At 46.8% G+C, this 27919-nt stretch overlaps 1 protein-coding gene across 3 annotated transcripts in view; it reads right to left on the bottom strand.

Annotated features, from left to right (window-relative positions):
- Positions 1 to 352: 352 nt before the first annotated feature.
- Positions 353 to 27919, bottom strand: part of grin2db (glutamate receptor, ionotropic, N-methyl D-aspartate 2D, b) — a 42572-nt gene continuing 15005 nt past the window's right edge. For 2 of the 3 annotated variants that reach the window (XM_078094899.1, XM_078094900.1), the window contains exons 4-16: positions 27125 to 27391; positions 23985 to 24313; positions 22817 to 22931; positions 19608 to 19813; positions 18871 to 19039; positions 17514 to 17667; positions 16923 to 17048; positions 15845 to 16074; positions 15393 to 15553; positions 14076 to 14145; positions 13834 to 13951; positions 9845 to 10080; positions 353 to 9083 (exon numbers count right to left, since the gene is read on the bottom strand). In XM_078094899.1, the coding sequence (XP_077951025.1) occupies positions 5892 to 9083; positions 9845 to 10080; positions 13834 to 13951; positions 14076 to 14145; positions 15393 to 15553; positions 15845 to 16074; positions 16923 to 17048; positions 17514 to 17667; positions 18871 to 19039; positions 19608 to 19813; positions 22817 to 22931; positions 23985 to 24313; positions 27125 to 27391 (5373 nt within the window). In that variant the 3' untranslated portion in view covers positions 353 to 5891. The remainder of the gene's footprint in view (positions 9084 to 9844; positions 10081 to 13833; positions 13952 to 14075; positions 14146 to 15392; positions 15554 to 15844; positions 16075 to 16922; positions 17049 to 17513; positions 17668 to 18870; positions 19040 to 19607; positions 19814 to 22816; positions 22932 to 23984; positions 24314 to 27124; positions 27392 to 27919) is intronic. The other variant, XM_078094901.1, reaches the window with a different exon arrangement.

The following is a 27919-nucleotide window of genomic DNA, read 5'->3' as shown; positions in this document are numbered from 1 at the left end:
TCAGCTCCGGCCAGATCAAAGCTAAAGTCTGACAAGAACCAAGAAACTTCTGAGAAATATATGCAAGCAAGCAAGCACACACACACACGCGCGCGCACAAATACCGCACACACATCCTTTGGCAGAAGACTTCCTGTCAGAATGCCAAAGAAACTACTCTTTGAGCTCTCCATAAATTTACTTTGAAGGAGTTCTGACGGGCTATTAGCTTCCATGGAAAATACCGTCACAAGAGAAAACACACACACACACACACACACACACGCCCGCACAGTAAAATCTGAAGGCCCCTTATTTATAATCAAAATCGTGACAAAAGAACTGGAAGGAAACACAGCACCACTGGCATTAATTAAAGAGAATCATATTTTATGAAGCAATTCTCAGGAAGTAAGTGCAGCACTGACCCTCCAGCCCCACCCCAGACAGACAATGTCAAATAAACTAACACATTTAAAATTAGGGCGCAGACCAGACCAGTCTGGGCTAGGAGCAACATCACCCCACTAGCAACCCGCCTTAGCAACCCATAAGTAGGCCTACAGTGCTGGCGAGGTTACTAGAGCAGAAGTGGGCCTTGCACAATGCTGGAAACACACACACACACACTGGTTTCTGTGGGTATATGTGCCCTGTCACTGTGGTAGGTTAAGCCTGGCATGGTGCAACATGCAGACCCTGGACCTGGTGAGTGTAACGTGTGGCACTCCTGTGTTTCCTTGATATAATTCACGGCCGCTTGCGCCAATGAAGACCCTGTTTGAATTCCGGAGCGCCACACGTGTTGCTTCCCAGGTGACTGGGCCAGTAGAAAGAGGGGATGAGCTTGAGGCTGCGCCCGGGATCGCTTACAACTCAGAAACTGGACTGGCCTGGAGCACGCTGTGCTAGGCTGGACTGGACTGTTCAGTACATACAATTCAACCAGACAGTAAATGTGATAAATCAAGGCAGATAGGGACAACGAGGTAAATCAAAAAGAGGAGCAAGTCAGCAAAGAAAAACAAATTGAACCTGACCACTCCAAACGGGGATTGATGGATCAGAACAGGCAGGACAGTGAGAAGCAAGAGTGCAAGACTATATCACAAACTCTAGAAACAGATAGCTCAAAACAGGCAGAGCAGTGAATGTACTTAACTTCCTCCACTAACAAAGTGTTATTTTACACAAATTAATTTAGAGCAGTTTTGGTGTGTGTGGCCGGACGTGCATTGTGTCGCACGTGTGCCTGTGAGGGATGATCGGACTACTTGAGGAGTAGCTTTAGATTGCAGCTTAGTGAGTGCTAGAGGAAGATGAGGATCATTGGCTGAGTGATGTACGCATTGTGTGTTAAATATGCATGCACAGCAAAGTGTGAGCGTATGAGTCTTTCAGAAATAGCAGTAGAGGGGGAAAAAAGCAGAGGGGGAGTGAAGGAGAGTATTACAGAACCATGCTGCAGTGGGTTTTTTCAAATGACTAGTGCTCATGCAATACAAATGGAGTAAATGGCATGTATCCTCTCAAGACTTTAAATACTAGAAATACACAGGCAGAGACGCAGTTGTGTCCTGACTTGTTTGAGGCTATCAGTGATCCAGAGCTTCTGGGATTACATGCAGGGCAGCATAAACCCACGATTTACAGATTAGGTGATCAACACGATACCGTTGCCACTTCAAGCCAAACCAGTCCAGTCTAGATCAGCATGGACAGCAGACCGCTCACCACCATTCTGCCCCTCAGCATTCTTCCGACGGGAGCTTTAGAGTATTTCACCTTGCACTGGTTAAGGTCGGGACTGAGCTGGGAGGAGCATAAGCAGATTTTGACCAGTGCTTTGGAGAAAGTGAAGGACATTATGCTATATTACCCAGCAGGCACCAGGTGGAGGCGGTGCGGAGGACACCATGGCAACGCCATGAAAATGCCATGGCAACACCATAGCAACTGTGGCCTCATTTGCTCGCTGGTGGTGTGGTACAGCCCAGACTTGCTACAGTGGCATGGTCGTCAGATACACAATTCAGTCACATAAGTAATAGTAACATTGTTCAATAATTATTTCATCAATCAATGAATTGATCATCATCATCAACAATCAGTCAAAAGGAGCAAGAACACAGTATCTACTGGTCTCTGTTTTTTGCTAAGTGAGAGACAGACAGAAGAATGAGCTGATGAAAAAGAAAACGATCAAAGAAAAAAGCAAAAGGTCAATGGGTGGGTTAATTAACAAAGTGGTGTGATCACCTTATGATCACCAAACTTTAAGGTGGAGAACGCTTGTTGATGAAAACCAGAACGAGCAACAAAGGAGAACGCAAAAGAGGCAGCAAACTGTGTGAGAGAAACATGCCGATGGGTAAAAGCAGCGAGTGTCAAAAGTAATGTTAGGTAGTACGAGAGGAGTGAAAGACTGATAGCTATAGTAGATACAGATGAAGAGAGAGTTTAGACTTTTACTTGTCTTTTTTGTCACAGGCACTAATGTCTTCACAGTCATATAGGAGGAGTCGAAATTCAAAAATGATTTCAGTGTCTAGAATCGCTACAAAGCTAAAACATTTAAAACTATTTCATCTAACACTTCCTCCAAATATACCAAACTTAATATATATATATACACCTGTATGTATATATATGTATATATTTATTTGTACATATATATTTCTTTATAGATAAATGATATAATTCAAATGATAATTGAATACATAAAATATCTCAGTTAAATCACAGTATAACATGGTACATTCTCAAAAACATAGTATATTTTAATATATTATTTTTTCTTAGCATAAAAGAAAAATAAACAAAACAAAAATAAGCCAGAGGGTTTTTAAGAGTCACTTCTGTTCATGCAGTCACAGACTTAAGTATTAGCGCCTCAATAGAAATCAATAATGCTCAATGACATACCAGGTTTAAGCCCTGTTGATTGGTTGAAAATGACTGTGCTTTAATACACAGGAACCAGTCAAACTGGTGCGGTGGTTTCCACTGTTGGGAGTAGAGCGAGCTTACTACCTGGGTCCTCAGCCTTTGTTACAATTGAACAACTAACCCCCCCCTCCCCCCCCCCACCAACATCGCAAATCTCTTTGATTTCATTCAGCTAAACATGCAATGATTCTGCTTTTCCAAAAGGATGGAAAACAGCAAAAACATTTCTCAAAATTTCATTTCTCAAGATTTTAGATGTTGTTTTTAAAAAATATTGCCCCACGCAGACTTAGAAAAAAAAGCAATCCATGTGCAGATCAAAGGTACAGCCTGCCGCCATTGAAAGGCAAAGGAGAATAAGGGGAATTGAGAAGGTCGACTAACCTTTCGATCTGTGACGACATGCACAAACACAACGTACAGTCCCTCACATAGCAGGTCAACACCACCTCCCCCAACCCCCCCTCCTCCGAGCCATTATCAACAGCATCCAAAAAGCTACAAAGACTTAAAGTAGGTGTTTTTTTGCTACATCATGTCAAAGCTACATTCAACTACAATAGAAGAAGAGCTTGGCTGTGGCTGGTCTTAGTGTGAGAAAGGAGGTGGATATGTGGAAAATGTAGTGTGTGCGTCGCAATGTTGGCAACATTGGAACAATTTTGGCACAACAGTAGATGGCTTTTGGCAAAGCTCCCAGAAGGCCCAACGCCACAGTTCACTACTGTCCCTTGAACACATAGCGTTTTGTATTCCTATTGGTCAGCCAGAGCCAGGTGCTGTGGACTTTAACTCATTTATTTCAATTACATCTGACCAAATTGGATTTAACAATCCACCCAAAAGAAAAATCAGTGAAGATGTGAGCATCTGACTCTTGAAACAAATGTTCTAGAGGAAAAACAATTAGAATGTTTCAGATGCCATTGCATCGCTGTCACATTGAAGGTGGGAATATTGCTCAAAGTGAAACAGTCATCTGATGATCTCGATTACGGGACTTATTACTGACTGCATTCAGTCAAGTCTCAGCTTGTATATGCACCTCAAATTGGAACGTTAAACATTCACAGTATATTGTTCAGTCTTATTTGCCAAAAGGAAATAGTCAAAGCACAAGATCATTACCTCACTCATCTGTGGGACTTTGTGATTTGAGCCTTAGAAACAGTGAATTTTATTGTCCATAACAACAACATGAGTTAACATCAAGTGAATAGTTTTCCACACATTGGCAAGTTATACTACCTGTAAATTGTGCGGTTACAACTGTGGTACGGATCTTTGTAAAATACAATGAATGTTGTGCTTCATATAATCCATCATCTACAAACTCTGCCAAGGTACAATATAGAAGTGAAATACAATAATATCCTAAGAGCTTTTACATTGCACTGCACTTGGTTTTAATAATTACTCTGAATTAATCCTGACGGGCCACTTTTATAAAAATAATAAAATTCATAGCTGCAAAACGTTTGCTCTGTATAATGTAGCTATAATTATGAAACTTACCACGAGCCTCTTGCACAATTGTCTCCAAAGCGCACTTGAATATTATGCAGCCATCTAGTGCCAATTGCAGATATTGCACCATTCATCCCCTTAATTCATTAACATGATGGGGAATTATGCACTGTTTACATGTGAAAAGAAGAGACGCTGCAATCTATGAAAACAAATTACTTGGAAACCAATCTTAAAGCTGTTTAGTGGAAATTTGGCACCGCTCTTAAATCTTTCCCACTTCCAACACAAGCCACATCCAGCCTCCTCTTTATTCAAACACTAACACAATGAGAGACATATATTGATAGAATAAAAAAGAGGGCATGGGGACAAAAGTCTCAGTATGAAAGAAAATAATAGACAGACAAAAAATAAATCTGCTACATGTCTTTTTTTTGTTGTTATTGTTATTTCTCTTTTTAAAGTTCAGTTTGTTGTTCAAATATTTTGAATCTCAGCTGTGTTCGAGCTCTCGTTGGAACAGAGACATGAGAAGCTCCAACAGGTAGAAGGGCAAGGAGGTTCCTGTTCAATCTGTTTGGTGAAAAGGGTTTTTTAGTAAAACATGACATCACGCAGATGGTCCTGGGGTAGAGCTAGGTGGGTCTGACGGTGTCAAAGGAGGTCGAAGGGCTAATAGTTAGCACTGTCCTCACTGCCCAGTGAAAGGTGATCAGGCAGGCAGAGTGCATGAGAGAGCTGACTGCATTGCTTTTCATATCAACTGATTTACAAAAGGGAAGAAGTGGGGGAAGTATCTCCAAGACCAAGACGCAGTCCAACAATCCAGTTCAAAAGCCAACAGCCAATGAGGACAGGCAGCCAGAGTCTACTGACTAAACACTGGCATCTTTTGGGAGAGGGTGGGTCTGTCCACGTCCCACCGAGGTGTGTTCTCAAAGCCAGAGGGAGGGAGACGTTTCGAGCATATATATCTGCGAGTGTGTACGAGGGCATGTGTGTGTGTGTGTGGGTTTGTGCATGTGTGTGTGTGTGTGTTTGTGTGTACAAACATGACATCATTACTCACAAGCTGGAGACTACTCTTATCCATAGTTGTGACTCGGGGAGGGGAGGAGAACCGAAGATGACATCACAAAGCTCAGTTCTGAGCGGAGAATAAGTTCGGGAGCTTCCGCCCCCCGTGATGCAGCATCGCCTTCACTCTCGTCGTCGTGGGAACCATCCAAACGGATGTAGCTCACCCTGGTGTGCCGTCTCACCGTCGCCCTCACGAGCACGCTTACGATGGAGCGGGTGGCGGTGGAGTTGCTCTCGCTAGCAGCACAACTACCGTCCCCACCAGTTGCCGCAGTAATGGTCGCTAATTGATTACCTATGTTTACCAAGGCAGCCATACCTCTGGTGTCATCCCTGGCTGCAGCTGCCATGGCGGTACGGTTCTCAATAGCAGTGGTGCTTGCTCCCACGTCTCCCTCTCTCCTCTCCCCCTGTCATACCTCGCTCTCCAGGCTGGAGAAGTGGGCCGACCCTCGGCGAGAGCACAGGCTCTTGGCTTTGAGTGGCAGGTGCGGGGAGTAGAACCTCGTTGGCTGTGGCCCCGAGCGCAGTCTCTGATACTGGAGTTTGGCACTGGCCGAAGCCTGTGCCTGGCCCTGGCCGACCATCCCTGCCCCTGCTGGTGGTGAAACAGAGGCCGAGGAGGGGGGAGGCGGGATGGGCATCGGTAGGGAGGTGGGAGACATGGACGGCTGCGGTGGCGACGGCGAGGGCTGAGGCGGATGGTCTGTGGGCTGTGTGCTGAGGCTGAGGTTAGATTGGCTGCCTGATTTGGCCTGACTGGAATCCGGTTTCGGGGGCAGAGGCTTGGGGCGAGAGCCGCCGCTGAAGCTGTGGCAGTGGGGGATAAGCTCTTCCTGGCTATGGGAAGTGGCTCCTCTCTTGGAGTGGGAGGAGTGCGAGTGGCTGGCGGGATGTGGGTAAGGATGCGGTTGAGGATAAAGGCTGCAGGAACACATGGTGGCCTGTCCTGCTTCTCCCCTACTGTTTCTAGCTCGTCCCTTGCTCTTCCCTCCTCCACTCTTCCACTTTTTCTCACCCTTCACAGGGATCTTGTCCATCGACCAGTACCTCCTAGGAGGAGGGAAGGCCGGGGGGGGTGGCGGCCACTGTGAGCCGAGCCCTCCACTCCCTCCCCCTGAGCCCCAACCTACTCCTGTCCCTGGCCCCCAAAAATCAGCACCAATCCATCCCTCCGCCCGCGTTCCCAGTAAGGAATCATCCCGACTGTTGATACTGCCCCCTTTTTCTCGGGAGGGGTAGGTGCCAAAGAACCAGCCTCCTCCCCCTATGCCCCCGATCCCCGCGCTGCTTCCCCTCGCACCTCCCTCCCAGTATCTTTCAAAACGACCAAACTCCCCTGACGAGCCATCGTCTGAATAACTGTCCTCTGCCCTGGCCCTGTCTCTCTCTGACTCAGACACTGCCCCCCTACCTGCTCTCTTACCCCTCTCCCCCACCCTCTCCCTCACCCTCTGCCTTTCCTCCTGTTGCTCATCCTCATCTTCGTCGCCATCCTCCGATTCCCACTCAGGGAAGGAAAGCCCTTCTCTTGTCCGTGCTTTATCTTTTTCATAATGCATTAACAAAGGACGCCGCTCGCCAACTCTCCCACTGTCGTCTCTGTCCATCCCGCTGCTTCTTCTCCGCTTGGAGGACGGAAGGAGTGGGTGGAGGGAAGCTGGAGGAGTATTAGAATCATCACCTCTTCCATTCACCCAAAACTTCACAGATGCAGGGAGTTTGTTGAGGTTAGGGTAACGTTTATTGGGGATAAGATGCCTAGAATGGGAACGGGAGGATTTGGGACGCCTCTCCCTGCTTCTGCTGCTGTCCTCCTGTTCCCTGTCATTGCCATCATCTCCTTCTCTCCTTCCTCTCTCCCTGTCTCCTTCCCATGAATCCCGTCCTTTCTCCCCAAATGTGTTACGATACTGCGTAGAGAACGAGTAGTCTTGTATTCCTCCTTCTCTGTCTCCTTCTACCTCCCCTTCCCTCTCTGGCTCTACATCTCCCTCTTCTGGCTCTGAGCGTCTTCCCCCAATAGATTTCTTCCTTTTCTTTGTCTTAAGCTCCTTTTTCTTTTTCTTTTTCACCTTTCGCCGCTTTCTTTCCCTCTCTCGCTCTCTCTCCCTTTCCTCCCTCTTTTTCTTCTTTTTGTTCTTTTTCTTCTTCTTCTTCTCTTTCTCCTTCTCTTTCCTCCTCTTCTTTTCCCTTTTTTGCCTCTCAGCATCTCCACCCACTCCACTCCTCTCTCGCTCACTCCAGCTGGCCCACCATTCTTGGAGCTGAGACAGTTGGCTTCCCCCCCTCTCCCTCTCTCGTTCCCTTTCTCTGTCACCCCAGGATGAGCGTGGTTTCCTGGGGGGTATGGGTGGCGGCAGGCGCCCATGGCTGAGGGAACGAGGCTGAAGAATTGAGCGTTCCCTCTCCCTCCCCCTACCAATGAGGAGGCTGGACTCTTCCGTCAGCTCCTCGTCGTCATCATCGTCCTCTCCATCTATTCCTCCAGTCCTGTCCCGTGTGCTCCTAGAGGAGCTGTAAGAGTAGGTGGGAGAGGTGGAGCGCGAGGATGAAGCAGACGAGGACGTGGATGTGGACGAGGTGGTTGACGAAGAAGTGGAGGACGTATAGTGCAAAGATGCAGAGGGCGAAGGAGGGGTGTAAGAGGGGCTGAGGGGTACTGGCACAGGAAGTGAGAGCGGGGGAGAGAGGGGGCGTGCCCTCCTCCCTCCTCCCTCCCTCACTCCATCTCGTGCTCCTCCCCTCTGCCCCAGGGGCAGAATGTTCTCATACAGAGGCCCTCCAGGCTCTTTGGGCTTCTTGGGCCTACGCTTCCTCCAGAAGGATGAGGGGAGAGGGGGAGAGGGGTGTGGCAGCGGGGGTGTAGGAGGCAGAGGGGCCTGACTCTTAGGCGGCAATCTGGGAGTGCCCAGAGGTTTACCGGCCCCTTTCCCCTGACCTCCACTGCCACCTCCCACCACCCTCTTCCCCACCCCGTGGTCCATGCCCTTCTCTGAATAGAAGGCCACACTGGCTGGAGGGGGTTGGGGGTGGCCCCTTGGCATAGTCTTGGGGGTCTGGGACCCTGCCTGCTGCTCCATGCAGGGCCCCAGTCCCTCAGGGTCAATGGGACCATAGTATCTTTTATAGCCTTCAAGTCCCCCACCCCCTCCAGCTGTTGAAGCCCAGTTCGGTGGGACTTTCTGAGCAAAGGGTCCCATGTCAGTGATTGTCCCCCTTACAGCCATTGGGTTGGTGGCTGTAGCAGATTTGGGCAGCCTCCAGCGATCCACCACTGCCAGTCTGCGGTCTGGCCGGGGCAGGAAGGTGGAGCAAGGAAGGGGTGCACCAGCAATGGGGGTGTTGGAGGGACCCAGTGCTGCTCCAGAATGCACCACGGTGGGAGGAGAGCCCGGTAGAGGCGTTTTGTAGACGGGCTGCGGTTGCTGCTGTTGCGGAGGTTGCTGCTGTTGCGCCATGGCAATGACTGGATTGGTCATAGATGTCGAGACAACGTGCGGTTGGGACGGGACTGTAACCATCGCTGTGTGGTGATGAGTGGGCAAAGATTTAGCTCCACCTGGTGCCGTTTCATCCTCAAAGCTACAGCAGCTATACATGCCCTGAGAAAAAGAGAACAAATCGAGACCAGAGTCAGAGAAACAGAGTTTATAAGCAAAGTAAAATAAAATAAAATAAACTGTATTTAGTTGAATATAATGTCCAACACATTAAATGCAAATATAGGAATATACAGAATACAGAAGTGTTTTTTTTGTTCAGTTTTAAAGACTTGCAAGATTGCTATCTATTCCTGTTAATAGTACAGTTGTGCATTGTTTGGTTAGTGGAATTGCATATAGAAATGCATAAATTACGACCACAGTGGTGAAAAATTGTTATCAGTGAAGCTACAATAATCCAATGCACATGGTGGGGGCTTCTTCAGTCAAGGTCACTGTCAAAGGAACAGGATATCCAGGGTGCGAACGGAATTGAATTTCAATTAATCTCTCGAGGTGACAAAGTGGAATTGAATTGACCCTGGACCTCACACTTTCCAGCACTCACATTCAGTAACAGATAAGGGCAGACAGGCACGAGCACACATGTTCTCACACAGTGAGTGTACAACATGTCTGTTCCAATAATATTGTCCTTTTATAGTGTAGAATAGTATGACTGCACTAAATTGTAGGAGTTTTAATAGGTTTAATGGGTTAAAAGTTAAACATTGGCAGCAAAAATGTGGATCCGCATCGGTTCTAAAACACCTAACAGAATGTCTGAAAAACGATATTTTGGTGTGCCAGTCCTAAAAACACGCAACACAAAAACACACATACACAGAGACACACACACACACAAAGATAAAAACACTTACTCTGCTGATTGCCAGGAGAAAGTCTAATTTGCCAGAGCTGGTGGCCATGCAGTGGCGAAGCTTCCAGTACACCAAGTGTTCCCAGGCAAACACCAGCAAACTTAGGCCCATAGCCACCAGCAGCATGTAGAAGACCCCAGCCATGTTGTCAATATCCAGTTTACTGCTCATCACCTCAATTTTGTCATTATGGCAGATACCTGATAGCCAAAGGCGCTCCAGCATCTCAATCTCATCTGTAAAAGGGGATGGGGAGGGGAAGATAAATGAAAAGGGAAAAGGATGAGGTTTAAAGGTGGTAAAAGTAAAGAATGAAAGGGTTATTTCAAGGTTAGAGAGACAGACAGGTAGAAAGACAGAGAGACAGAGAGATAGAGACAGGGCCAATACATAGTGACCAGGGCCAAGCAGGGAGACGGAAAGGCTAATAATAAGCACTAAAGTACAGGTCTACGGTATTGGTTGCTGTTTGCCCATTATCCAATGTGGCTTCTCAAGGTCACAGGTCAGTATACAAAAAGCAGCACTGTGTCCAAAGCAACAAAGAGAAAGGAGCCAGAGACAGAGAGAGAAAGTCTAAAACAATAAAGCAGCACTGAGAAATAAAATGGCACAGACAACCTAATCTCAACGTTGTAACACAGAGTAAATGAGGAGAGGAGAAGGGGAGACCAGGAGCCCCAGTGAGATGGTTTGATAGGTTGAACAAGCATGGACGAGAGGGAGAGGGGTAATGAGAGAGTTGAGAAAAATGTCTCACAAAAAAAAGAGAGAGGGAGCGGTATTGTCTCTCTGTCCACGAACGCATCGAGGGAAATAAGACAGAGACACAGAGAGAGTTAGAGGGAGCTGGAACAAGGGAAGCAGAAATGGAGGACGAGAGGCTGAGATTGTGTCATTATGACAAACAGCGGGAACACTCCTCAGCTTGGAGAGGATGAGGGGGGAGAAAATGGTAAGAATTGTGGTGGGAGAGAGAGAGAGAGAGAGAGAGAGAGAGAGAGAGAGAGAGAAGGGACAGAGCAGAAGGAGAAGATCATAATCATTTAATTGTGGTGGAGGGGTGGTCAGAATCTCCATCAAGGTGGTATGCTCCGGGAGATGCAAGATTCCATGAACTACAAGGAACCAGCCAAGACCCCTTTACCCACCTTTTCATACCGAGTCCAAGCTGCCCTGCTAAACCCGTGATTGGCTGAACGGGCTGCTGGTGTAACCATAGCAATGGACAGCCAGAAGATGCGGCGTATGCTTTGTGGAATTAAAGAGCCGTGTGCTCCGAAAGAACTCCTTATGACGTGATATTTTACTAACAAGTGAAATTGTGAAAGCAGGTTATAAAAGCCAACAAGTCATGCGTGCACTCGCAACACCACACTGCTCTGCAGAAAGACTCGAGCCGTAGCTTTTCACTTGCGCCATCATTAGCCGTGCTTGCGTAGCGTAGATGAAGCCCAGCCAGTCATCCATGTGATCTGGCTAATGGTCTCCAGTAGAGCATCATTAGCCAATCAGCCGTCGCCTCCAGCAACAGCAACAGATGGACACAGTGCTACTGGCGGACTCAGGTAACAACTTCCTGTCACACATTCATTCCACACACATGCATTCCAAGACACAAAAGGTCTGTTTTTTTAACTCCCGCGCACAGCCCCATTGAAGAGGATTCAACGGTGCCGTTGACCTTTAGTTGCAGCTTTGTGTCCAAACAGGAACCTGATGCGAAAACAGCAAGTGTCTCGGTGAAGAAGAAGGATAAACAGGTTTCTTATGTCTGTCCTCCACTTCAAAAGACCCAGACGAATCCTTTTTCTAAGCCGTGAGCTCTCATCTCCTGGCTTTCCTGCCATTTGACTTCCAGTGATTCATCTTGTTCTCCTGCGTCTCCCTCTTTCAGAATCCGACTCTTTTCTTACTCTGGTGGTTTCTCGCCCCTCCCCCTCCTTGGACCTCTGGGATGGTAGTTGTCTCTACCTCTCAGTCGCAGCCAGCTCAGTCCTGCCAAATCTGACAGGTGTGTCAAATCCACACTCCACCTCTGTCGTTTCTGGCAGGTCAGGTCAGGCAAAGCTGGCGCACCGCAAACTGTATGGGTGTGTCTGCGTAAATGTGCATGCAGGCATGCTTGCATTTCCCAGGTACGGCATGAAGCTAGACACGTCCAGAGATGATGGGCTCCACAATTGTCGAGAAGTAAACCATGACCTGTATAATCCTGTGCTTTTATCAGAACATGAAAAACCTCTTGGAATTCATTGCTTTTCTTTATAAAAAAAAAAGAAAACTTCCAGCCGAGAACTGCAAACCCATTTTCTCAAATATCTATTCACTGAATAATATATACGAGGAATCAAAATCCTGACACTGTGCAAAAAAAAGAGAAGTGGATCTGATAAGAAGGAAAAGGGAAATCTTCCCACTCAGCAGTTTTTGACTTTTTCACGGTACAAGTTGTAGTGCGATCAATGGACCTTTTGTAAAGCCGCGCTATGAATCACCAGAGGCAGCGACGAGCAGAACAATACACTCCCAGGGTTGACAAAGCAGTGGCGGACTACTCTCCTGTGCCCCTCTAATGCAGTTGTAAAATGATATGATTCAACATGGCACGGTACATAATGATGTAACACTTTGGCATGATTTAGCTTGGCTGAAGGTGCGATGCCGAATCCTGTGAGCCGCAGGGCGCCCTTAATGTGACAGCCCCCCTCCCCAACTTCGGCCCCTTACATCAAAACAAACTAATCTTCTTCCTTAGTAATCCACTCCAATAATACCTGCCTACAACTATAACCCTCAGCATTGGACACTAGATCCATCCAGCACACACAGCTGCTGTTAAGAGCTTTTGCTACTGAGAGCGGAGGCAAGGACGAGGGAATGTGCCTCCAAGTAAAGGAAACAACAGTCATGGGCGTCTGGGCTCTCTGCTTTCGTGTGCACACACACACACACACACACACACACACACACACACACACACACACACACACACACACACACACACACACACACACACACACACAAGTTGGTCTAGGTCCAACAAATCAGCTCCAGACACCAGTCTTGTTTAATAGATCTTGGCACCAAATTGGCATTATCAGCGTGCAAGCAGCCGAAGGGTCCGTGTGCCAGACCCCGCTAAAGGGCTTTCGTCCGCCGCGCCACAAGCAAAGCTGATTTAAAACACAAGGAACAGCCAAACAAGCAGCATCCGATTGAGACAATAAATGCGTGTGGCGGACTGTAAAATGTAGAGCATTAGTGCATTGTGAACAACAGCGAATGAATCAGGCTCATACATTTACTAATAATCAATTATCTGATCCCTGTTATACATCTGTTTTTTTGTTTCAGTTCACTCATTTCATGTTTAGGATCTTTTCAGGCATTTCTCTGGTGTTTTTTCTCCCTTCCAGAGTCAGAATCTGTAATGTGTGTAAATCTGTCACCACACAAGTTGTGATCATCTCCTCGTGCAAACCTGACTCACACGCGTAAATCCTGTTATTTTCCATTTATAAACCCAACCGGGAAGACGAGAAAGAGAGTGAAAGTCTGATGGATTAAGAGAAGGGAAAACGGGGGGCAGTAATGTGCACATTCACCATCCGAATCAAGTCATTTCGGCAATGTCTGAAACCAAATAATATTCCTCTTGCCCCCCCAACTCCCCTTTCATTTCCCCACTTTTCCAGCAGATACCTACAAACCTCTTAACCGTCGCCATTAGCCCCCTCCTACACTCCACTATTCCCTCACAATTGAAACCACCTTACAGCCATTGCTGTCTCCACACCTCGTACTCCCACCATCCACTTCACAACATCCTCTCGTTCATCTACCCCCTGTGTCCCCCCACACCCCCCATCCCTGTGCCACTGTGTCGTTTGTTTGTCTGCGCTGTCATTTTACCCCTAACCTTCCCTTTGCCCCTCAAGTGTTCTAATTATCTCTCCCCTCTTCTCTCCCCTCCCCACAGTTCTCACCATCTCCCACCAGCTGCAGCAGTGCCAGGTCAAGAGGACGTTTCCAGCGTGAGTTTTTGTGCAGGGCGATACCGTAGCCTGTGGTGGCAAAAACCTTCCCCGAGCCTATGGTCATCACCTTAGAAAAAGGACAATATGCAGATTTAAAAAAAAAGTTAAATGAAAAAAAATGACTGACTAAGAAACGGATCAACATGACTTTAGTATGTAAAGAAAAAGTGCTTGCGAGGGTTCGCACTCACCTTACAACCTTCGTCCTTCCTGGCCATATAGTTCAATACTGCAGCATCATAAATAAAAGCATCCAGTTTCCTGTAAGGGAGAATTCAATCATCATTTAATGGGAGTGAGGGAGCGGAGGGACGGGGAGACTGGCTGAGGCAGGGGAGGAGGTGTAAAGGTGGATCGCTGCAGCGTACCTGAGAAGAAAGTTATGGTGCAAAAATGTACTGCAGACGGGCGCTGGGAATGATAAAGAGGGCATGAAAAGTTAAATCATAACAAGAAAAGGGAGGACGGGTGGAATAGTGAAGCAGGCTCGGTGGGAAGAGTGAAACCACAAGGAGAATAAAATAAGGTAGAGATCAGGGTGAGTAAGAGGGAGCAGGAAGATGGTGCATTGTGGAGGGGGAGGGGAAGAGGATGGGGATTTATACGGTGCGAAGAGAGCAGTGACAGGGGGAGAGAGAGAGAGAGAGAGAGGGGTGAAAGATTTACACACCTCAGGCGGAAAACACATGGGAAAGAGCCAGGAACAGATGAGGATTATAAAGTTTAAATACAGACACGTGGAGAAAGCACACTGGGTGGGGAAAGAATTGACTGAAAAAAGAGAAAAGAGAGAAATGGTACGATAAGGGGGCAGATGAGGTGTAAGAGGAAGCGTAAGATAAGCACTGAGGAAGAGAGATTGTCATTTATGTGTGTGTTAACACAAAGTTAGAATGGTGGTGCCAAAGCAAAGGGGAGGAATGATGAGAGGCTCAGGATGAAGTCAACTGGGATTATTCAACACGAGATTCAGGACATATATGGTACATTTTGATATATGTATACATCTAAATGCTACTTGCACTGTTTTTTCTGTGAGGTAAAGTGCGACAAAAGATGTGAAATGTTACAAGAATGTGTGTGATGGCCATTGGTGAGGACAACTAAACAATATAATCATGGAATGGAACGTCAGGATGACTCTGCCAAAAACTAAGTCATGTAGTAAACATGTTGGGTGATTTGTCATGGCCAAATGCCATTTTTAAACCATTCCTATTGAAAGTTAAATCATGTCAAACCTCTATAAGAACTTTAGTACAGAATTTGCTTCCTATTGAACAGATTTTCATTCCCACTTGTATCCTTTGTATGTAATGTAAAAGAGCTTTTAAAATGGATCCGTTTTTAAACTGTTGAACTTACACAGGCAAGTCCCGAAAATATCATGTCACAATTAAATAACAATGTAAGTTAATGTTATCCTAGGAAAGCGTGACCTGATGAACTATCACTTGTGAGAGCATGTGTAGAAGGACATGAACAAGCTGATGTAGCATCAGACTGACCCTTCCTTGAGGTTAAGTATAGCGTCCTCCACTCCTCTCTGGTTGTATTTGCCCATGTACTGGTGCATGCCTGGGTAGTTGGAGCGGATGTTTTTTTCTGTGCTCCCGTTGGGCACCGTGCCAAACTTCAGAGGTGGGTACTGCTCCTCGGGATGCTGAAACTAGCGGAGCAGAGGGAGGCGAGGGAGGGAGGGAGACGGAAGGGGCATGAGACACAACAAGGCTGTGCACCAATCTGTCTGACCTATTTCTGTTCCATCCGTGCACAGTCGTACAGTCTGTGAGAAGTCTATGAACTTAAAATAGTACTTAGAACTGAATTGAGATTTCACTCCTTTCTAAATTTCTGTGCTTTAATCAATTTTACATTCAAAAGCTCAGGATTTGGCTCACTCTCATCAATTCTCCTTCTGCTCTGCCTACTTGTTATAAATATTCCAGCAGTGAGGTACCTTCTTGTCCGAGAGGCCAGACACCGTGTCAATGTACTCCTCCTGGATCATGAAGGCAGCCAGGTTAGCCGTGTAGGAGGCCAGAAAGATGACAGCAAAGAAGGCCCAGATCAGCACCATAATTTTGCTTGTGGTTCCTCTGGGGTTCTCCACTGGCACGGAGTTGTTGAAGACGATGGCCCACAAAAGCCACACAGACTTTCCTATTGTGAAGGTAGACCCTCCGACCTCTGGCCAAAATGACGACGTGGGAAAAAAGAGAGAAAGAGTAAAGAGAGAGCGTGATGAGCGGTTAATACCCTAACTCTTTTGTGGACATCAATCAAGCAAGTAAACCGCATAATAGTATATTCAGTAGTGTCTGACTGCAGATACAGCAGCTGATTCTAATTAAACTTCCCCTAATGATCTGTAAAAAAGGTTTACTGTGTATTAATACTTCTTGCAGGCTTTTTGATACGGAAACTGAAAGACGGTGACTATATGTTTCCAGGATGGCAGCTTTCAATTAATCTCCTACGTGATCTTACAAATGATTAAACCACACAGTGCAAATCCCCATTCAAAGGGCTCAAATACTCCTTCCTTTATACGATAGGAGTAAAGGAGGAAGGGAGGAGGGAGAGGAGGATGAATGAGAGGGCTTTAAGGGAGGATGACAGAGAGGTAAAATTATGGAGAGCACAGCAATCATGCAGTAAAATAGGCGAGTCGTGCTGGGTATTGGACCGAGGCATCACGCACACTCAATATCACTGGGGTACAAACTATGCTCTTGAATAATAAATGGCCGTTTCAATATTGAGGATACTTGGATGCAGTTCAACATTCTGTAGGTATAATTTCCTCTTCCCCACACTCGCAGTAAAGGATTCAGGGGAGCGGATTGAAAATGAATGTGAAAACTGACCGATCAGAAGGCATGGAAGCAAACTCAACAGAAACCGGATCATTTTGACTTTGTCTTGTGACCAAATTCCAGGAGTGTGCAAGATTATCTATTTGATCCGTGCAGCAACAGCAATGGAGCCACATCCATCAGACCGGGAGAGACAGACGGCCTCGATCCATCACTCACTCTTGCCGTTCTGGAGACTGCGGTTGTAGCCCACGGGGCTGAAGAACTCGAAGATGAAGACGGTCACAGCCACTACGGTCAGGCACATGACAAACATCATCACCCACACCGCCGGACTGTAGGGCTCTAAGTAGGGAAACAAAGGAAGATTTGAACAAACACACAACAGAAGGGTGGTTTTGTGCTGAATCATGAAATCATTATAATTATCACCAGAAGGGACGGTAAAGTTTCATAATCCTAGCACGTTATGTACCGTATAGACAAAGATGAGCTCTGTTTGCAGAATAAACATTGGAGAAACATATTCCCCAGAAGTCTATAAAGACTGTTTTTCTTTTTAACAATCACCACAATGCAGTCTATAGGCCAATAAATGCTCTCCCACTGGAGCCTGGAGTCTGCTGACGGGGGTGAAACTACAAGTTGTGAAGACACGAGCGGCTAAGGAAAAAGTAACGGCTAATTTAGATGTAAGGATCAGCAGCCGAAGGCCGAGGCTTTTTGTGCAAACTCAACACTTTGGCGTTGGTGCTGTATATTAGATTCCGTACATCAGCTATGGCGCCACACACAAACACAGCCTCTTACCTAAGAAGGCCGAGGGTGATACAGTTCCGTTGCTACGGGAGACCATGACACTTATCCCCGTCTCCACAAAAGGGACAGAGAAATCCACGACCTCGGACCTCTCCTCATTGATAGTCAGCGAGCCAATGGCCATGTCGGCCCGCTTGTATACCACCTAATGGGGACAAGGGAGAAATCTAATTATTCGTAATTCCTGTGGCGGGGACAAAGAAAGACAGGACAAAGAACATCTTTCACAGTTCACTAAGGTTTATTTCCAGGTGAGATAGTGACATTCTTACACCCTGACCCTTTGTACATCCTCAAATGCGCCTGCATGTGAAAGGCCAAGAATTCCATCTGGTACAAGTGGTACATGTGTCTCTTGTGCATCTCTTTAGCATACGAAATGAGCTGGGGCCCTTCTCCTCCGCGCTACCATCTCAGGAAACCTTAAAACCGCTGTGTCGGCTGATTGTACAAGTGAAATGTTAATCTACATTAGACATGGCACATCCGCTCTTCAGAGCAAATCAGCAGAAAAATGAAGCAAAGCAGAAAAGCAAAGCACCCCCCCCCCCCCCCTCCTCTCAACTTTGCCAAGTCTCCGGATTACCTGATCAAAGAATGTCAGGCTTTGAAACATCTGATCAAAAGACAGACGTTAGTTTTATAAAAACAAAATTCTCTTGGCCTTTTGCTTGTGAAAATACATCCGACAGACAACACCGGCCCGGCTCAAGTTATCGATGAGAGCGCAGGAGAAAGCAGCGTAACGGTTTAGGAACCAGCGAGATAGAGATAGAAACATCAGCCCCCACTCCCCCTCCTCCTCTCGTTCCGATCTCAGTGCGTGCGTGTGAGCGCTGTGTTTTCCAGCATCTCGGTGTATCATGAACCTGCGTTTCTTGCAGAGAAAATCTCAAGGACTAATCACAACCAGCCAGGGGGTGTCTGACAATGTGTGAGTCGCTTTGATGTGTCTCTCCACATATTGTGGGGAATGGAGGCGAATGCTCATACGTTAGCCTGCCTTCTCATTCCTTCTCAACTGTGCATTTTACCCCCTATTTTACAGTGTTTTTGTCTGCACATTTGTGTTTGTGCGAGTAATAAACGACAGCAGTCTGACGGCTGGCAGTGGTTGAGAGGCCATGGCTCTCACAGCGATTGATGTTTTGTGGTGTTTAACTTTTCACCCTGGACACATGACAATAGGCAGAGGAGACAAAAAATGCAACATAAAATATGCAGAAGCACTGATATAAACAAAAAATCTCACGCAACCCCCTTTCCCCCCGCAAGTGACGAACGATCAACATTGAGAACACATTGACAGGCAGAACCACAGATACACACACACAAACAAAATACTTGCCTCTCCAATCATGCCATTCCAAACCCCATCGATTTTCTTCCCGTGTTTTCCGTTGGTCACTAAGTAAAGGTCATAGGTGAAGCCGACAATCTTGGCCAATCTCTTGAGGATGTCGATGCAGAAGCCCTTGCAGCACTGCTTCATGGGAGCCACACCTTCATGGATGGCACTTTGAAGGAGTCACAGAGAGGAAAACATCAGTGGAACATCCAAGCAAAAGCTAATAAACGGCATCCTGGTTGGTGTGTCATGGTGTGAAAGGAAAATGAGCAAAACAGAAGAAAATGGTCATAGCGGCGGGATTTGTGGCCCGGCACTTGGTGACAGGTTTGATCGACCAGGGTAGGATAGGTGCTGTCATCCCCTCAGAAGCTGATGAACCATAAAGCTTCACTGCGATCATATCTGATCCCAGACCCCTGAGTCATTCCACTGATCCTCTGGAGAGCAGTCTGTTATTGATTGTGACCAGGGAGTGAAGACACCACCGTTTTGATAGGTGATTGATGTCACCTCGATTGGACGGCATCTGAGAGCTTAGGAACTCCATTCACAACACTGTTAAATACGGTAGAGAGGTTACTATTTATATTTTTTTCCTTCGATATCTAACAATTTGATTTTGTTTCATTACCACTGGTGAAAAGTCATAGTTTGCGGTGAAGCCATGGAATAGGTCATTAACACAAAATCCCACATTAAAACACATCTGTGTCTTAAATCCCGAAAATTGAAACCTGGCATTAAGCGGTCGTCTGCAAGGCACTGAGTCCCGGATGCAGGTCCCAGATGCGGCGTCTGCCAACTCCACAATGACAAATGGCCTTTCCTCCAGCGTGACAACGCGCAGGTGCTGGGCATCGTCAGGTGGTTTAAGGAACGGCCCATAGCGGGACCACGCTGGGTAACGGAGTCTCAGCACACCGTTCTCCCACCAGCCTACCTGGGGGAACGGAGAAAAGAGAAACATTACATCACAAAACACATGCATTTCTACCACAACCAGCTGATAGATGCCACCCTTTGTTTATAACGAGAAACAGAACCAGGTAATGTCAATGGAGCTATTGAACACAGAGCAAGTAGAGGAAGGTTTGAGGAGATTCGCTCAATACTTTTAAATAGCGCCGTCAATGGATTTAAAAAATGTTATTGATATTAATCGTCATTTTAGACTAAATGTTATAAATTAACGAGTACTCACTGTTGACGGCTACGTTTGAAGTGCCAACCATCTCCCAACATTTAGCCAGGACGTACATTTCAGAATAGTAGCATTAGTTTGTAAGCCAGTACTGAGTCTGCGTTTCGTGCCACATATTTGGAGCCCAGATTGTGTCCTCTGCTTGTCAAACACCCCTTTGACTATATCATTGTTTTCCACTTCTTCTTGCCTATGCTCTCTGGAAGTTTTGGATGCTGGATCTTCGGCATATTCAGACTTTTGAGAGCAACGTGAGGCAAAACCACACTTTTCTGTTTTTGTCGCTGTGAACCTTCCTGACACGCGTTGTCACGATCGACCATAAAAGCCCTGCCAAGTGTAACCGAGGCAACAAAGTTTGCGCACGTACCGTACCCTCATGCACATACAGTACAAACAGAAATCCATATGTATATTTGAAGTCACACACACAATCCGCCTGCCAGTCTGTGGAAAGCCTGTGAAAAGGCAGCGAGAAGAGGAGACGGTGGCAACAATGACAGTATTTCAACTGCACTTGACCGCAACTCTGCAACCGACGTTCCATCAAAACACACTCAGGGAACACAGACAGAAAACCGATAGAGAGTAGTGTGTTCTCCTGTATGCTCTATCAGACAAAAACCTAGAAAAATGCACAAGCAAACGTCAGTAGGAGAACAGCCAAAACATAACACCTCAGATTACTCAAATTGAATATTTTGAGGCAGGGAAAGTATTCTGGTTTTGGGCAAATGTTTTAGGGCCAAGAACCAGTATACAAAGACCTTAGCTGCCACAAGTGCCGTTAATGCATGTTCCTCCAACTATGGTAATATCTTGCAACATCTGGCTCCCTGTGTATCCGTAGCTGAACCTGCCTATGCTAATGCTGGACAATCTTCAGTACTAGTCACTAGGCAGTTTTTCACTGATCTAAGCTGGGTGCTCCCAGGCTTTAGGTAATGGTGCAGTGATTGTAAAGAGAACATTAAATATTCAGGGGGAGCCAACAGCGTGGATGTGCATAATAGGAAGATACAGGCGTCTGATCCTCATTGTGTGTGCGTGGGTGTGTTTGTGTGCAATAATGCAACCGGGTTTATGCAAGAAGGGAGTTAGCATATGTATGTAAGCATCGGTATGAGCTCTCATTTGCAAGCACACACAAGTGGATGTATGCATGTGAGTTCTAAGCATGTGTGTGTGTGTGTGTGTGTGTGTGTGTGTGTGTGTGTGTGTGTGTGTGTGTGTGTGTGTGTGTGTGTGTGTGTGTGGGCGGGTTTCTCACCCTTGGTTTGCACAGAGTCGAAGGACCAGCACAGGAGCTTCTAATTGAAAGGGATTTGAGATATATGGCAGGAGTCAGCATGTTACAACACGCTGAGACTGGACTCTGGTGGGCTGTTAAAATCAGCGGGAGGCTGAGAACCACCAATGTGTGTATTTATGCTTGTGTGTGTGTGTGTAGGTTTAAGCGTGTGTGGGTGCATCAGTATTTGTATTAGTGCAGGGTTTGTGATTGTGTGCCGGTGCAGAGGGTTGTTCAGAGAGTACCGCGTGTCTTTATGCGTGTGCAGTGTCTCAAGGTGTTGGCGCGTAGTTGAGGAAAGGAGCGCCGCTCTCTCCTTTGACACTGACAAGGGCAAAATCCCAGCGTATTAAAGGGAAAACATCTTCAGCAGGTGACAAGGTGTCGTATTAAGGATTTCAGAACAAACCTCAGCTTAATACAATATGCATGACACGCCAGGGGTACTGGTGCTTTAGACACGCATACAAGACAAACACACAAAACAATGGTGGGTCTGCAACCAGATGGTAATGACACCAACAATCTGAAAACGCAAGCAGCAAAACAGCACAAATTGATCGAGCAACATCAGAGCATTCTTATTATTATTACAGTATATCGAAAGCAGGACAGGTTCACATTTTTTAAATTCAAATTTTAAAGTTCAAAGTCTCTCTCATACCCATGTGTGCTATATGTATAAAAGATGTAACAGATGCAGGGGGCCAAACCCACAGACCTCTTTTTTTTATGCAAGGAAAAAATCAACAAAGACTACGTGAAAGTCCAACAGTCGATAGAGTGCGTCTGTCTGTTTATACAAAACACAGCCTGTAGACTGTAGATTATGTTCTCCATCACTTACCTTAGAATAATAAAAAGTGAGGAATGTACTGCTTCACAACCAGCAGAGGAGGGAAGATTACATTGATAGATCTTCAAAGTGACACATGGGCATGTAGCAGGGAATCAACACATATCAACCCATTCTTTAATTTAATTGATTCAGACCCCAGAGGATGTTTGTGCATTTGTTTGTGAATTGGTGTTGCGTGAGTGTGTTTTATCCAGGAAATATCAGAGTTAGAGAGAGACAGTTGAATCAGAACAGGCTCACAGGAGCACACAAAGCACACTAGCCCGTCTCTCCCCTCTGCCTCGGGACCAACAGCCAACTGAACTTTACATGAACATGAACACGTGCGCCATGACTTTTCTCACTGGCAGGTCTATGTTTTTATTTCAAATACCAACGCAGCATGGATCTGCTCCTCTAGTTTACACGGAGCAATTGAGACTCAAATACCGATCAGCACACAATCTGCTCTGTGCATTTTCTCACAAATCCCAGAGTTCAAACAACCAAACAGTGATCAATCAAGTCTATCGTGGGATTGATGCTCTTTTCTCTTCTCAAATAAGACTCAGAACTCATGGTTAGACATCAATAACTAACGTCATGTCCTTACATCTTCCCATCCACGTCCAGGTGTCCAGGAGATTACATCGAGGAAGGGGTTGGACAGGTATCCATCACTATTGAAGGAATAGTCTCGACCACGAAGCGTGATGTTGCTGAAATACCTGTTTCGCAATGGATGAAATTGACAGAAAACACATGCAATTAGTAAATCAACTAATTGTTGTGGGGAAAATACAGAGAAAATACAGAGTCGTAAGGCTGTTTTTGAACCAAGAGTGAGCGTTGCCACTTGAAAACTAAATCACGGCACCTCTGTGGTGACGGAAAGGCCTTGTGTGTTGATCAAATCTACAGACAAATGATCAGACACACGGAATTGTCAGTTATCTTTGAAGTCAAACAACTGCTGCTCTGTGCATCGCCTGCGAGCTCCATAGTTCCTCTGATTATCAGACGGGACAGACGTACTAATTGTCTCCTCGTGTCATCTTGCTGGCTTCAAAACACAAAAACTTGAAGGCTTTTTGATTTTTACATGACAGGAGACGTACATGGATGGCAGCTTGTAGTTTCAGAAAGTGAACAGTAGGCAGCACTGCAAATAAATAAATATAAATACAAACAACTTACTCCTTATGCTAGATTGGATTTACTAACAAGGAGTTCATTCATGTAAACAGACTGTTTGTGCTTCATTTAAAAATATAAAAAAACTGTAAATTAACTCGGGTTGGACTTATTACACAGACCAAACTTCTCAATACAATTGTTATGTGTTTGTTGAATATTTGGAGCACGGATAAATGCCGTTGGAAACGAAAAAGGATGATAACCTGGAACCAGTTGAGCTACCTGTTAGAGTTTGCTGCTGCCTGTTTGCACAGCCAACAAGGAATAAATTACAGCTGGCTCATTAATAAACATGAGACATGGTCCACTTGCTACAGACGCTGGGGTAATTTTGCCAACTCACAACTACATGCACCAACAACATCTATTTTGCATGATTGATAGCCAGCTCCAAACTCAGATATCCCCTCTGCGCCTGCTCTCTGACACTGAATCTACCAACTCCCCCGTTTCCCTTTCCAGCTCATTCTGGCGCTAAACCACCTCGTTTCACAGAATACACCTGATGCCGTCTCAATACATTTTGTCCGGAGCCTGCCAACTGCCTGCTTTCCTCCTTCCTCTTATCTCTCTCTCTCTCTCACCTCATCCTGCCCCGCAGTCTCTGGGTCTGATTGGCGTCCGTCATGCAGTTGGTGACAAAGTTCGGCCCACCCGTGGTTCCGTAATCCTTGCGCATGGCCACCGCCGCATGAGTCAGCACAGACACCCCGCGAGCGATCCTCCGTCGAGGTTCGTCCCTCCAGCCCTGGGGCCGCACGGCAAACACGGCCCTGGGCAGGCTGTCCATGCTCAGACCTGAGAGAGCCGGCCCCACGGCAAACCACATGTGCGAGGCTCCAGCCTGCCCGGCGGCCCAGGCGGCTTGAAAGACCAGCTCAGCCTCCTCCTGGGAGCAGTACAGCAAACGTACCTGGAGGACAGCAGGAAGCCAGGGAGGGAATAGGGACGAGGGGAGACACACACACACACACACACACACACACAGATACACGCTAGTGAGATAAGGAGGGGAGACGTGGAGAGAGACAGAGGGTGGGAGGATCAAGGGGGGAGAAAGATGGAGCTGGAGCAGAGGTGCGGCTCAACGGGAGGCGTGGAGGTGATAGAGACGGCCGGATCAAGGGGGGGGGGGGGAGACAAGAGGGCCGGCAAGAGGAGAGAGGGGAGATAGCTGTAAGCTGACGTGATAAGGTTGGTGGGAGTTGGACGTATGATTCAAGACAAAAATAACGCATGGCCGCATGTGATGAATGCTAACCAGAAGGGTGAACGGGGGGGGAGGGGGGCAACGGGGGTCAGCGCTTAATGAGCTCGGGCCTGATGAAACAAGAAACAGTTATGAATAATGAAAACAGGACTTAAACGAGACAGGGAAAATGAAACAAGTGTAAGCGGTAGAGCGGAGAGGAAGAGAGTTTGGGGGGGGGGGGGGGGGAATGGGCGAGGCAGTTAAAGACCAAACACACCTGAGGGAAAAAAGAAAGGGGGAAGAAGTTAAGCTGACATATGTTATTAAAAGCAGGGCGGAAGAGAGACGCGGAGACTTCAGGAGGAGGTGGCTGATGCGGAAAGAGAGAAGTAATGAAAGGTGGGAAAACAGAAAAGTCACTCCTTGGAGAAGGGAAAGTAGGGGGGGGGGTGAAGGAAGGCAGAGGATGAGATATTTTGGTCAAATCTGCGCCTGGAGAGATATTTGCAAAGAATAGTGGGGGGGGGGGTGATGGAGTGGCGCTGGGGAGTAAGAAGACAACAGAGTAAGGCAGCTGTGACAGTGGACGAGCGCTCAGCAGAAAGTGCTGAGGTAAAGAGGGGTGCGGGGGGGGGTAGAAATTGACCAAAGAGGGTCTCAAGGGCTTAACGTTTAGCATAAAGAGGAAATGCTGACAAAGATACATAAGAAGAATGAAAGAGTGTGAGTCTTTAGATCACACAGTGAAGAGACAAAGGAGAAAAAAAGTGGGGGGAAAACTGATTCATGGATGTGTGTGTGGGGGGGGCAGACATTTTGAGAACTGTGCCTTCATTGAATTTTGAACTGTAATGGCTTGGCAAAACAATCCTGCCTGTATGCCAATAAAGCTCCAGTGAATTAGGCAGGGAGTGAGAGTGACAGAGGGGGAGGAGGAGGAGGAGGAGGAAGGAGGGCAGGATGGAGAAAGAAGGCAACAGACTGAATCGTGGTGGGAAGGAGGAGAGAATCAGAGTTATAAACAGACACACACAATGTCCAAAGACGGGAAAATGGAGAAAGAGAGGAAAATACAGAGAGAAAGCAGAAGAAACACTGACAAAAGCAGAAGCAGGAAGAGGAATGAAACACCAGATAGACATTGTGAGATTTGAGTAGAAATTGGCCCGCAGACCTGCATGAAGCCATCGACGACGTAGAGGGCATTACCATATGTGGCAGTGAGACAGAGAGAGAGACAGAGAGACAGAGAGAGAGAGGGAGCATAATGCAAACATCCACAGCATCACTGAGCAATCACAAGCATTTATTAGCCCTGCAGTTGTAAAAAGCTAAAGCAGCGGGTTTGTTGTAAAAAAGTACGAGGGTTACGAGGCAAGCACTGCGCGTACAGGCGATCTGCTGCAGGCTGTATGTCATATTAACAGTGACACAAACCAACACACACACACACTCACACGCACACACTCACACACAAACACACACACGCAGAGCTGCAGCGGCCATGCTTGGGACATTATGACATTGAGACACAACGTATAGAGCGAGTAGACGTGCAGGAAGCAGGATGGACCGAAGGAATGAAAGAAAGATGGAGGTGAACGGGAAGGCAGCCTGTCTCCAGGCAAAGAAACACACAAGTGGAGGTAGAGGGGGGAGGACGGGGAGGACCAGTAGCGAGAGTAAGAACACACAGATGAGTTACAAATTGAAGCGGAGGATCATGGGGTGAAAGAGGAGGTTTAAAGGATGATGATGATAATTGTGGGCTTAAAAAGTAAGGAAAGGAAGGGAAGGAACCGGGGCAGAGGAAGCAGGCACGACAGAACAAGACGCACTAGAGGTAAGCCAAAACCACGAGTCGTTCTGCTCATCAATGGATCAAACTCACTTTGGAATGTTTTTTCACCAAAATATAGACAGCGTACACAGAGAAAGACCTCAGAGTTGCCATAGAGACAAGCCTGAATTTTTTGGGGAGGGGGTTGCGGGTATAAAATAATGCACGAGACATCTCAAATATTTCCTGAAAATGTTCCACTGTGTGTAAACATCATTCACCGATTCAATGAAGAGCTACAACACGCAGATGCAAAATACTACAGAGCTCATTGTGTGTGTGTGTGTGTGTGTGTGTGTGTGAGACTGACAGACTGTTCAGAACGAGATGTTATTTCTTCTTCACTTTAGTAGAATAAAGCAGGGGGGGTGGGGGGGTTGTATGCTAAGTGGTTACCTCCTGCAGCCCATTGCACATAACTCTTTCTACAATACCATCATCCAGCCAATCAGACTGACTCGTGGTTTGTGTTGTACCGTTGGACTCTTCATGCCCTGGCCGATGGGAGGGGGAGAGAAGAACAGAGGGATAGAGGAGAGAGGGGAGAGAGAGATGTGGAGGGACAGAGGGAGAGACGAAGAAGGAAGGAAAAAGCTCGGAAGCCACCTGTCAGAGAGGGGGCCCCCAACGAGATTTGCAGCACTTCCTCCCCTTTCCTCCCCCATTTCCCCCCTCCCTCCCCCCTGTCTCACCTGCGCCTCGTTCTCCTTCAGCAGCCTGCGCGTGCGAGCCCCTCCGGGGTCATCGGTCACGTTCAGGATCACCACACTCTTCTTCTCCCAGCCGATGAAGGAGCCGTCCGTCAGGCCCTCCACCACAGATAGGAAGTCCTGGTAGCCATGGTGACGCGTGGACACGACGGAAAAAGACGTCCAGTCATACTCCTCCAGCACCTCAAAGATGACCTCTAATTGTAGGGTAGTAGAGGAGCTGAACTGGAGAAAGATGGAACCTGATTCCTGATTTGGGGAAAGAGAGCAGCACATTCGGTTGAAAATTTCAGTGGAACATTCATCCTCTTGCAGTTGTACAGTATCTAAAATGCAGCTGCAATAAAAAGAGTCAGTAACAGAGAGCATTTTCACTAGAAGGGACTACAACTCTCTGGACCGCTCCGTCTTTATGCACAACATGGAGGCATCGCAGGGCGTGAAGTTTTTATGGAGCGGCAGCACTCGTGCAGCCGGAAGGCTAAAACAGCTTTGTTGCACAAATTCTCCTCTGACGTCCAGAAGGGAGTGTTTCTTAAAAAGTCTATTCACAGGATGGGAGGGGAGGGGAGGGGGGGCGGGGGGTGGGGGGTGCAGGACTAGGCGAGGGTTGGTCTTCAAAGGAGGTTCATCAAAGTGCTACAATTTAATTCTTCAAGAGTAAATGGTTAAAGCAGTTTTTTGTAAGTACAAATGCTACGCTCTTTGGTTTCTCTTTTACACCCCATGTGGTGGTAAAAACCATCTGACATTATTTTTTCTCGTGCACACACACTA

The sequence above is a fragment of the Gasterosteus aculeatus genome, chromosome 20 (assembly GCF_964276395.1).
Source record: "Gasterosteus aculeatus chromosome 20, fGasAcu3.hap1.1, whole genome shotgun sequence".
NCBI lineage: Eukaryota > Metazoa > Chordata > Actinopteri > Perciformes > Gasterosteidae > Gasterosteus > Gasterosteus aculeatus.
Note: the sequence above shows the minus strand (reverse complement) of the source record. Positions and strands in the feature narration are given on the sequence as shown.